We start from the raw sequence: 12,605 nt of genomic DNA, 5'->3' as shown, positions 1-12,605 counted from the left end.
CCCTCTCTCTCTCTCTCTCTCTCTCTCTCTCTCTCTCTCTTTCTTTCTTTCTTTCTTTCTTTCTTTCTCTCTCTCTCTCTCCTTCCTTTCTTTCTCTCTCCTTCCTTCCTTCCTTCCTTCCTTCCTTCCTTCCTTCCTTCCTTCCTTCCTTCCTTCCCTTTTTGTAATCTTCAAAGACAACCTTTGTAGACGGCATCTTTCCTAATATCAAAATGTCGGACACATCTATAACACCACCTCCAGGTTTCCCACCAGAATCATGCTTCAGGTGTCCATGGAGGAACCTTCTAAGTACTCTTGATTGCTTTCCTTTTGTTCCACTCTCCCTCTGCCTTTCCAGAACTTTCTAGAATTCCCTAGAAGTAAATTGTTAATGTTCTTATCCTCGGGGTTTCCCACAGAGATAATGGTGTGTGTGGGAGGGAATGTTTCCATATATTTCCAACAACGTCTGTGGTACAGAGAGCTTCCTCATTTTGTAGCTGAGCAAGATGATATGCCCACTGCTTCCCTGAGAGTGAGCCTTGGTGCCCCTTCCCCTATCACCTCTGGCCTGGAGCTCAAGCCACTGATGGAGTGTTCACCCTTTGCTCCACACACAGGAAGGCCGATGCCTCTATGTCATCCTGCTCATGGCGGTGTACTGGTGCTCAGAGGCCCTGCCCCTGTCAGTGACGGCTCTTCTGCCCATCATCCTCTTCCCCTTCATGGGCATTCTGCCCTCCAGCAAGGTCTGCCCCCAGTACTTTCTCGACACCAACTTCCTCTTCCTCAGCGGCCTGATCATGGCCAGCGCCATAGAGGAATGGAACTTGCACCGGAGAATCGCCCTCAAGGTCCTCATGCTGGTTGGGGTCCAGCCTGCAAGGTAGGACCAGGCACAGGGGAATGTGGGGTGGGTGGAAGGCAAAGCTCTTCCTTTATGGCCATTGAACCAAGAAACTGTCATTTCCCACATGTCTGGCTTCCTAGTTTCCTGACGACTCGATGCATTCCTCATACGTGCAGTGTAGAGCTGATTTGGTGACAGCTGTCTTTGATATGCTTCAAAATCCTTCAAAGCCAGCCATGGTGGTGCACACCTTTAATCCCAGCACTTAAGAGGCAGAAGAGGGCAGGTCTCTATGAGTTTGAGGCCAGCCTAATCTACAGAGTGAGTTCCAGGACAGCGTGAGCTACATAGTGAGATCCTGGCTCAAAAAGTCAATAAGAGTCACTGGAGACAGGATTGGACTGCTTGCCCCTCAGCCTCGTGTCACCAGGCTTCTTGGGCTGAAGTCAGGCTCCTCTGTTCCAGAAAATGGCAGCACCCACCTCTGCCAGCTGTGTAGCCAGGTCTCAAGAAGTCCTTGTGAATGAACAGCAAGTTCAAGGGATCACAGACTTGAGAGATAAAGCTGACTGCTAGCCATTCTTGATGGTTGCCAGAGAGAAGGGTAGGAGTGTGTTGTCATATTTAATCTCAACTGGGGGCTTCTACTCTGCCTTTGATCACTCAGTTCATGGATAAAAGACACAACTTTTATTATTATAAGCCCTAGTCAGCTCTAGAGCTGGCCAGATATCTACCCTCTAAGCTATTAAAATCTATTTCTCCAATTAATAACCCTGAGTTATAACTTGCCATATTCCATCTGGGCTGCTCCTAACTCCAATTGGCCAGCCCTCATGGACGTATTTTCATGACTCACCTAACCCATGGAGTCTTCCCTCTCCCTCTCTTCATGGTTCTCCTCCAATGCCAAGCCTGGAAACCCCCAAGCCCCGCCTATCTCAATTTTGCTCAGCTATAAGCTGTAAACATCTTTATTCATCAATCAGGGATAACTTGGAGGGCAAGGTCACTTAGCATCATTTGGGTCTATGTGCAGATTCTCATCCTTAGAGGCAACCTTAGGACCAATATTTAGCGTTACAATACATAGCAAAAGACCAAACCTCAACAGGAGTGGCTTGGGAGAGCCAGAAACTTAATCTCTGAGACCCACATGGTGGTAGGAGAGAACCAACTCCAAAAGTTGTCCTTCCTCTGACCACCAACAGATGCCATATTATTTGCGTACACACACACACACACACACACACACACACACACTGGATGGATGGATAGATAGATAGATAGATAGATAGATAGATAGATAGATAGATAGATAGATAGACAGACAGAAGAAAAATAACAACCCCAGTGACAGCAAAGTACAGTTTTCCAAACGATCCCTTTAGCACACGCGTGCCAGGGCACCACACGCTAACCTCTAGAAACACATCAATGTTGTGTGCTCCCATGGCAGGCCCAACAACAGCCATCATTTGGTGTCAGGTTTAATTGTCCCTGACACCTCAAGGTGCCAAATCCCTTACAGTAGTTGTTCTCAGCCTGTGGGTCTCGGCCCCTTCGGGAGTTGGATGACCCTTTCAATGGTTGCCTATGACCAACAGAAAATGCAGGTGTTTACACTGTGGTTCCCAACATTAGCTAAATTACTCTTATGAGTAGCAATGAAATACTATTATGGTTGAGGGTCACCACAGCCTGAGAAACTGTATTAAGAGGCCATAGCTTTAGGAGGGTTGAGAACCACAGTCTTACAGTGTAATGGGAAAGTGCTCATGACAAGGTGTTTCAGTGACACTGTCCCATCCCCATTAGAAGACCAGGAGGATAGTCTCAGATAAAAGCTTGTTCAATGCCAGGTGTACTTGGACCCCTGAGTATAAAGTCTGAGAGGGGAGGGAGGGGGACTTCCTGGAGGAGGGAGTCTCTAGGCTAAGCTGGGCAGAATGGACAGAAAGGCCATGAAATGGCTCTGAAGATGCAGCAAGGGAGCCTGAAAGAAACAGGTCTAAGAGGAGACAGAAATGGATGAAGAATCCAGAAGCCATTGTCATCATAGGGAGCCTGACAGGAGCTGGAGTCCTTGGCTTAATCAATGGGGTCCTCCATTTACCTCCTACCTAATACAGTGTAGTTAAATGATCTCCGTGTGGAAAACCCCATGACACTTTAGATCGTGCTGGTGGGTGTGGACCAGGCAGACTGGAACAGAAGCATCCAGGTTGACTTTATGCTGGCAAGAAGCCCAGGCTTCTTGGAGCAGTAGGAGCCAGCAGACGTGGGAGCAGAAGAGGAGGGGCAAGGTGGCAGATTCTAGTGCCAGGTTGCTGCATCCTGGAATGGGTACCATTAAGGATCTGTGGGCAAGGCAGAGAAACGCTAGGCTTGGACTGACTTCAACAGGCAAATTCTTTAAGCACAATAAGCCAAGGTGTCCTTGGATCTAAAACAAGCCTGGAGCAGCCAGGTGGTTCAGTGGGCAAAGGTACTTGCTGGCCAGCTCAGGGACCTGACTTAGATCCCTACAACCCACACAGAGGTGAAAGCAGAGACCTGATGGAGCCTCTTTGCACACACACACTCCAAATCACACAAGATAAGCCTAGGCAATTGCTTCTATGTTTGCTATGTGGTGAGCTCCAAGTCGTCCAGAGCTACACAGAGAAACCCTGTCTCAGAGTAAGGGTTGGCATGAGGGCACTCTCAATGTAAGAAGCGCTCCTGTCTCAGATTGCACTGATCTGAGGGGTCTGACCTTTCTACCCTCTGGCACTGGGATCTACTCTGGACTCCGACTTCCCTCCTGTAAAACCAACGCTTAGACTCCCCCAGAGACTAGACCAGAGTTCCCAGTGGACCCCGAGTTCTAGACCCAGCCCTAACTCTTTCTGCCTCCCAGGCTCATCCTGGGGATGATGGTGACCACGTCATTCCTGTCTATGTGGCTGAGCAACACGGCCTCCACCGCAATGATGCTACCCATCGCCAGTGCCATCCTCAAAAGCCTCTTTGGCCAGCGTGAAGCTCGGAAGGACCTTCCCCGGGAAGGTGACGAGAGCACAGGTGAGTCTGGACGGGCGCCAGGGCCCACACTGGTGGCTGCTGGGGGGATGGGCATTGGAAGTTCCAAGTCGTCCAGAGCTACATAGAGAAACCCTGTCTCAGAATAAGGGTTGGCATGAAGGACACTCTCAATGTAAGAAGCGCTCCTGTCTCAGATTGCACTGATCTGAGGGGTCTGACCTCTCTACCCTCTGACACTAGGCTCTTAGCAGATGTTTTCACATGATGTAAGTCACCGCCTTAGACCACACAGAAAGAAAGTGACCAAGCCTGACTTTGAACCCAGGCAGTATGGCCAGAGATGGGTGACATCAGTGAGAATTCTTTTGACAGCAATAGAACGCATGTCTGCCTTCAAGTGGCTTTAAAAAAATGGGAAGTAATTTTCTTCAGACACGATGAAATCAAGGGAAGGCATCGTGGGGTCACTTTTGAGGCACAAGGACATCAAGGCTTTTCATTGGCAACCCAGTGACTCACACACCTCCACCCCAAGGTGACACAGTGGCTGCCACATCACCTCTACTTTAAAGTCTTCCACTTTGTATTGATATCTACATACTGAGAGGTCTAAAGTCATCCATGCCTGGGCCAGGAGTGCCATCCCACCTCCCGAGTTCTTTCTGCCTCGCACACAGATCCTGCACAGCACACTGAGCTGAGGAAAGCCATCCATGTCTGGGCCAGGACTGCTATCCCACCTCCCGTTCTTTCTGCCTCACACACAGACCCTGCACAGCACACTGAGCTGGGGACGGCTGAGCTCCCTGCCTTCCCTGTGTATTAGGTAGTCAGGTGTCTAAGTCTGGTCCGGGAGAATTTAGTGGAAATATGGGGGCTCTTGTGGTTCTGCCCTTCCCGGTCTCTAACCCATGTTGAATGGGTGTGGTGAGTCACGTGATGAGAGTGGGAGACGCCACCTGGGGTAAGAGGTGAAAGCCACACTTTGACAAAAGTGGCTGACCACTCCCACAGAGGTGCCATTCAGGCCAATAAATGCAACATTAGCCTTGAAACCATGCTAACGGTGTTCTTTGAAAAGGTGTGTAAGCATGCTTATTCCAGAACAAACTTCTCCTGCAAGTATGAAGGCCTAAGTTCCATCCTCAGAGCCCATGTTTAAAAGCCAGCTGAGGCGGCACGCGCTTGTAATCCTAGCTGGGGAGGTGAAGGCAAGTGGATCCCTGGAGCTTGCTGGCCAGTCAGCCAGATTGTTGAATCCTAGGCTAGTGGCCTTGTTCCCCACCCCAACCCCCCAAAACCACAAGATGCCAGGTATGCCTTTGATCCCAAGACTTGAATGGCAGAGGCAAACACAAATCTGTGAGTTTAAGGTCAACCTAGGGTATATAAGGAGTTCCAGGCTAGTTGTCACTACATATGTCCAAAAAAGAAAAAAAAAAGGATGACTCCTGAAAACTATCTGAGGTTCACTTCTGGTTTTCCCATGCACAGACATGATTGCACACATATATGCATGCACACATATGTATACAAACACACATGCATCCCTGCATACACACATGTACACTGCATATACATGCACACATGTATACATATACACACCTGCACACATATGTGCATATGCACATCTGCACAGCATGAACACTGCATACAAATGGACACATGTATACCTGTACACATATGCATACTACATACACATAGGATACCTGCACATACCTATACACTGCACACACATTCACACCTGCACATATATGTACATACTGTACTGCATATATATGCACAACATCACACACATGCACAGACATATACACAAGCACATACATACACACATGTATACATGCACTCTCATTTACACATGTACATTGCATACACATGCACACATAACACACAAGCGCACACACACCTATGAATGTGCATGTACCCATGCATACATGTACCACACATGTACACTGCGTATACATGCCTATGTGCACACACATGTATAACGCACACACATGTACACTACATATATACACATGTATACACAAACTGCACATTGATCCGTGCACCATCCACAGGCTGCCCATGTCTGGCGAGTGTGGTATACACTCACCATGCGGGACACTGAAAGCTGAACACGGTTCAGGAGCACTTCCCAGATGGGTTTGCAAAGGCATAGTGAAACATCTAGAATGTTACCATTGGTGAGACAGCAGAGAGGTATTGTCACAGGACACAAGGACAGAGGACATCTGCCAGGTAGTTGGGTTGGCAGTTGTTCCCTGTAAATAACCAGACAGCAAACATTTTAGACTTTCTGGGCCACTCTGTCGCAACTTCCCAACTCTGCCTTTGAAGAAGGCGGCAGGGTGCCGGCGGCTGGCTGCGTGCCAAGAATAAGTCTGCATGGGATCCAAAGCTAAGATTTCCTATAACCGTGTCATCCCTGAGTGTTCTGCTGCGGATCGTGTGTGTCCGTGTGCACTGTACATGTTCGTACATGTTCGGGGAGGTTCACATGCAGTGTACCTTTTGCAGCGGGGGTCTCTCAATGAACCTGGAGCTCGCTGGCTCAGCTGACTAGCGAGCCCCAGCCAGGATCCTCCTTCCAGCTCTGGGGTCATAGATACATATGCCACTTGACTTTTTAAAAATGATTTATTTATTTTTATTTTACACACCATGGTGTTCTGCCTGCAGGTGTGTCAGATCCCATGGAACTGGAGTTACAGACAGTTGTGAGCTGCCGTGTGAGTTCTGGAAATTGAACCCAGGTCCTTTAGAAGAGCAGCCAGTGCTCTTAACCACTGAGCCATCTCTCCAGCTCCCGCCCTTGACTGTTATTGGGTAGTTGGAATGAAACCCAGACCCCCAGGCTTGTACAACAAGCGCCTTGCTGACTAAGCCTCTTCCCAAGCTTTGGATCTTTTGAACTATTTAAAAATGGTAAGAGCTCTTCTTAGTTGGCAGGTCAGCTCAGACAAGGTGGGCCAGATTCAGGCTACAAACAAGGGCGGTTGAGCCCACCCTATGATTCTGGCTTCCTGGCCTTCAAACTGTTCCCTCCCACATTGTGGGGCTCTGAGAGGATGGCCTGCCTCGTGGTCACCCTGGGGTGGCATCAGATAGTTAACACTACCCCTTCATCCTTTCAACCCCTGCAGAGCCTTTATGTTCTGTTTGGCCTAATGTGCCTGCAGAAGAGCCAAGCTCCTTGAGTACTTACTGTGTCCAAGGACCCTTCTGAGGGTCTGTGTCTGAATGAGATGGGATCCCATCGACATCATTTGGATAAATAGAAATTGAGGAGGAAATAAGGAGAGGATGGAGAAGTCCCCAGGGGGTTACCATGGCAACATGGCCTATGTCACTAAGTGGCCTGTGTCACTAAGTTGGCCTGGCTAACTCTGGGGCTGTATTCCTTCTATCCCTCTTCTCCTGCCTCCCACAAGGTTGTCACATGGATGTTGGAAAGTCCTGTCCCTTATAACAGGAACAAAACCTCTAAGACCTTTAAAGGCGAGGGGACTTGCCTGCGGTCATAGACAGTGACAGTTATGAAAGGAAACCTAAAGTCATTCTTCTTATTCTGCAGGCTGTGGGGAGGTCGAGACCCTGGAGCCCAGGTCAGACATCTGCCTTCAGGCTACAGGATCAGAGGCCTGAAGGTTAATGGTCAGCCTCAGAGGCCCAGGAAAGTGTTAACTTCAGGGCAAACAGAGGGGCCCTTTCCACTCTGTTACTGTGTGTTAGGCAGGAGGTAGGACGTGTGGAGGTGTGCTGGTGAACTCCGACTGGAACAAGGAGTTTGTCAGAGGCTCCAAGTTCATAAGGGTCACCAATGGCCAGGTCAACAACTGTGCCAACACAAACTTCCTAAAGACCCTGAATGTCAACTTGGCCCAGTTTCTCATTAGCCTGTGGGAGGTTTATGGTTCCCATTTCATAGATGGGGAGATAGAGGCTCACAAAGGCAAAATGTTTTGCCCAGAGAAATGTGGTAAGCAAGAAGAGGCAGAGCTCTGAGCACATGAACAGATGGGAGCACCGGACAAAACCCCAGGAGGTCCTCCACCTTGCAGGGAGTCCCTGCCACCTCTCCTTCTAGTTTTGCTAATGCTGTCTGAAGGTTCTGTGGCATTTTGTCATTACTAATGAGGGGGTGCTGTTCTAACCCAGGATTCAGCCAAGGAAAGTCTCTCAAGGCTGTGTTCCCCGAAATCCTTCAACCAGCAAGGTGTTTGCCTAGTTTTGTGAACTCTCTGTCTTTTCCCTGTCTGGAAGAAGCCACCCTTATGGTTGTAGTTAGGCGGCCAGAGCGGCCATTCAGGTTGAGGTAATTGGCTCTCTCCTTCACTCTGCTTGAAAGTCTTGAAAGTCAGGACACGCATGAAACTGGAGTCTGTGATGGAGGAAGGGGCTGGTGTGCGGCAGTTATGGTGGCTCATGCCTATAATCCCGATATCTAAAAGGCCAAAAAAGGGAACTGTCACATGCAAAGGCAGCCAGGGCCACATGGCAAGGTCCTGTCTCAAAAGCAAAAACACCACCAGGCTGCGGCAATGGTTCAGTGTGGATCCACAGCGCCCTGGTGAAAAGTGAGGCAAGCCACACACGCCTATGCTCCCCATTGCTGGGGAGGGAGGGACAGCAGGGTCCCTAGAGTTCCACGGCCAGGCCAGCCAGAGCTTCAGGTTCAGGGAGAGACTGTCTCAAAAACCTAAGGCGGAGCATGATATAGACATCTAAAGTCAGTGCTTCTAGTTTCTAAACTTGTGCACACACAGGAACATGCGCACACACACACACACACACACACACACACACAGAACTCAAAGACATCAGCGACAAACAAAAGCACATTCTTTTTTTTTTATTACATCTTTTCCTCAATTACATTTCCAATGCTATCCCAAAAGTCCCCCATACCCTCCCCCCTACTTCCCTACCCACCCATTCCCATTTACAAAAGCACATTCTATAGTTGGCAGGGTAGGCAACAAGACCCTCTCTGCCTTTCTTCATGTTCCCTTCCCACCCTGGGAGAGGGTCCATGGGGTCATCTCTCTGCTGTCTGTCATCTGTCTCTAAGCTCAAGAAGGACTGAGTCACTCTTATTCATCATGTGAATGACATTTGCGAGTGCAGTTTTGGGTCTTAGAGCACTACCTGGCACATAGTAGGTGCTTAGTAAGTGCACATAGGTAAGGAGTAAGCAAAGGGACAGACCAGTTAGCATCTGTGTTAGCCCTCTGTTTCCCTCTTCGTCCAGTGGAGAGAACAGTACTTAGTTGCAGGCTATGGGCTGTGTTGGATTAATTCTATTCACTAAACTGCCTAATGTGGGGGTGCCTGGCCCTCCATGGGGTGCTCTCTGCCTACCTCAACAGGCTAGCTCTTTCCTGAGGCAAATCCAAGAGGTTGCACAGAGGAGTTGGAATAGTCATTAGTCCTGTGCCAGACCTACTAGGTGTCGAGTGAGTGCCCTGGACACACGGTGAGAGTTACAGTGGGGGCTAGCAGTTCTGGGTAAATCCTCAGTCCTGGTTACTGTATAGGCCTGGCTTAGCCACGAACCCACTGGATCCCCTTGTGTCCCCAGCCTTGACCTGCCTCTCCAGGCCTCATTTTTCAAACACAGAGGATGACTGACTCTGTGGCTGGTGGGGCCTGCCTGTGTAGTGGCACGCATGCAGATTCCAGCTCTCCCACGCAGTGTACACCCAAGGCTTGTTGTCTGTGCAGCCCTTACATAAGCACACACTCTGGGTTGACCTATGGCTCCAGGACCCAACAAAGGCACCCTAGAGACTTTGCCCCACAGACCTGTTTCCATTCCACCTCTAAAGCCACTTGGGTCACAGGGACATCGTGGGATAGCCAGAGTAAATTGGGAGCAAGGAACACTCACCTTCGTTTTCCTGTTTTCCAGTTTCACCTTCACCACCACCACTACTACCACCAGGCAAAGCCCACCACCACCACCATCAAAACTTGTGCCCAATAGAGAACATCTTGACACCAATACGAGCCCCTACCCCTACCCACAGGTGCACATACCATGCCCCTCATGCCTAGAACCACACAGTCTCATATGGAGTTCCCCAGCTCTGGTGTAGGCAGTGAGCAGCCTGGCTCCACATGGGACCCACTGAGGTACGCATTCCCACCACCAGGGCCAGAAGACACTGCAAGCCTCAGTTTCCCTTCTGTGACTTCAGACCTGTTGCTCTCAACCCCCGACTACACAAAAGAATCTCTTGCCAGGTTTGTCAAAACTACTGGAGCCCTGCTTACTACAGAGCCCCTACAGACCTCTGGGTAGTACTCACACCCAAGGCCATCCCTGAGGCTGGGGAGTTCTTCCCCTGGTACTGGCAAGCTCTGTCAATGTCTGATGTTGTCCCAGATACCTGGGGCCCAGTGGGAAAGATACCAGACAAGCTTGAGATGGTGAGGGTCAGTGGTCACTGGGTCAGAGGTCTTCCTCTGGGGAGTGACTCCTTCCACCCCCTGCCCCACCCCCATCTGTATGTTATTAACAGCCTCTGTCTTCTGCCTCAGTGCCTTGGGCTCTGGCCTCGTGCGCTGCATGTGGACGTGTGTCCCATTGCCCTAGCTGTGAACTGTTCAGCAGTCTAGGGAGAGTGGACCTGGCCTTTTGCCTGAGACCTCTACTGTGCTCAACAGGGAAGGGGCACCCCAGGACACAGCAGAAGTGACGCTGTCAGACACCATAAAGTCTTGTTCTCCTTTGCTGCCAGCAAGACAACAATAGCCTAGAGGAAGGAAGGGTGTCCCTAGGCTCATGGCGGTAGGGGGGACTAAGAGAGGCCAAGACTAGAGCCAGACCTTTCCTCCCAGTGCACAGGGCTGACTGTGTGTCCCGATGTCCAGAAGGACACTCCACATGTGTGTTCAGGATGTGTTTGTGTCCCTGGCGAGAGGGTGGGGCACAGGGAGAGGGTGAGAGAGGAGAGACCTTCAGCCCTACTAGCTTCCCTTGACACGCAGCACTTTCCTTCTCAGGACCTCCCACACATCCCTCCAAGGTGACAATGTTCCCTCCCATCCGGGTTCCATCCAGAGTCAGCCAGACTCTCCAGGGTGATGTCTCCTTCTTTCCCTGTGCTGCGTGTCCTGTGACACACGCCCACCCACGTGACATACTATGCTTGTTTATCTTGAGCTGGACGGCAGGACCCGTGATGAGCCTCCTATCTCATCAGTGATTGCTGGATACACAAGAAACTCAAAAAGATTCTGTGCTTGGCCCATTTCGTAAAATTTGCATGCCTGAGTCCCAGTCCTTCATTCCCAGTGGCGGCGAGGTCTTGATTTCAACACAGCTTGGTCAACCTCAGTGTCTCTATGATCACTGGTGTGGCCCAGCCACTGCCCCATTATTCAACGTGGACAGCCAGCTCCCTGAAGTCCATCCAAGCCTCTACCTGCAGAATATAACTCCACAGAGCATTTCTGTCACCTCTGGCTTTCTGTACCCTTTAACCCTTCCCGCCTCACCACTGTCCCAGCATGCCTGGTTTCCTCGGCTCTGCCAGCTTCTCCTACCACAGGGCCTTTGCACTTGATGCTCCTATTTCCTGGCCCTTTTGCTATGGAGCTCTGTAGGGCTGGCCACTGTCATACTGCAGGCTTGATGGAATGTCATCAGCTCAAGTGGCATGACATCAATGGTACTTGGCTGTCACTTTCTCTTCCCTTGCCTGGTTGTATTTCCTCTATAACATTCATTGCCACCTGAAATTGTCATTATTTTATTCTTATCTGTCTCCTATTCTAGAATACAGTCTCCATGGGGGAAGGGGCCTTGTTCTGTGTTCTGCATTGTGTCAGTGGCTGTGTTTTGTTTGAACAGATATGAATGAATGAATGAATGAATGAATGAATGAATGAATGAATGAAAACCGTTGCTCACATTGCTCATGTTTCCTTTAGCAGATGGTCCCTCAGGCCAGCCTTGGATTGTGTTAGGGGTTGTCAGTCAGCCTAGTGTCACCACCCCGGAACTGATGATGGGGTGACGTGTGGAATGCAGAGTTGTGACCTTTATATCCCCCCTCCCATTCCCCTCTATTGCTTTTTCCTTCCCTCCCTCCCTCCCCTCCTCCCCTGTCCCTTTGCTGTGTCTTGACCTGCCTCATTTTTTTCTTCAGTGAATAGCATCTTGGCGGTGAAATCTTGTTCCTGGCTGGCTGCACAGGAATCAGAAACTTCCCGTTAGTCCCCTTTGCATTCACCAATGTGCCTCCTCTTTTCTCCCAGCTGCTGTGCGAGGAAATGGACTGCGAACAGTGCCCACGGAGATGCAGTTTCTTGCCAGTTCGGAAGGGTAAGCTCTGGCCTCATTCCTGGGGAATCCCGAGCTTGAGTCAAGGGGGTGAGTGACTGGGTGAAGCCCCAGCCCCACCAGCCCCCAGTTCTCTCCAGATGTTCCAGAGTCTCGCTGTTTGCCCTTCACCCCTGTGGATCAGCTGAGGCCCCTTCTTTTTAAAAAGCAGCCAGTAGCCAGGTGTAGATATACACACCTGTAATCACAGCCATTTGGAGACTAAGGGAGGATGAAGACTTGGAGGTTAGCCTGGGATACATAGCAAGATGCTATCTCGAAACTTTTAATTATACCAAGCTAAGAGGCATCCATGGTGGGTTATAAACACAAAGATGAGTTTGATCTCAGAATCCAGAAATAAAGAGGGAAGGAGGAAGGAAGGAAGGAAGGAAGGAAGGAAGGAAGGAAGGA

General features: G+C 49.9%; 1 protein-coding gene across 1 annotated transcript in view; it reads left to right on the top strand.

Annotated features, from left to right (window-relative positions):
• Nucleotides 1-12,605, top strand: part of Slc13a3 (solute carrier family 13 member 3) — a 70,381-nt gene that overhangs the window by 24,241 nt on the left and 33,535 nt on the right. The window contains exons 2-4 of the mRNA XM_021185867.2: nt 603-868; nt 3,735-3,898; nt 12,128-12,194. Of these exons, the coding sequence (XP_021041526.1) occupies nt 603-868; nt 3,735-3,898; nt 12,128-12,194 (497 nt within the window). The remainder of the gene's footprint in view (nt 1-602; nt 869-3,734; nt 3,899-12,127; nt 12,195-12,605) is intronic.

This window comes from Mus caroli, chromosome 2, assembly GCF_900094665.2.
Source record: "Mus caroli chromosome 2, CAROLI_EIJ_v1.1, whole genome shotgun sequence".
Taxonomy (NCBI): Eukaryota; Metazoa; Chordata; class Mammalia; order Rodentia; family Muridae; genus Mus; species Mus caroli.
The sequence above is the reverse complement of the archived record's forward strand: the minus strand, read 5'-3'. Positions and strand labels throughout refer to the sequence as shown.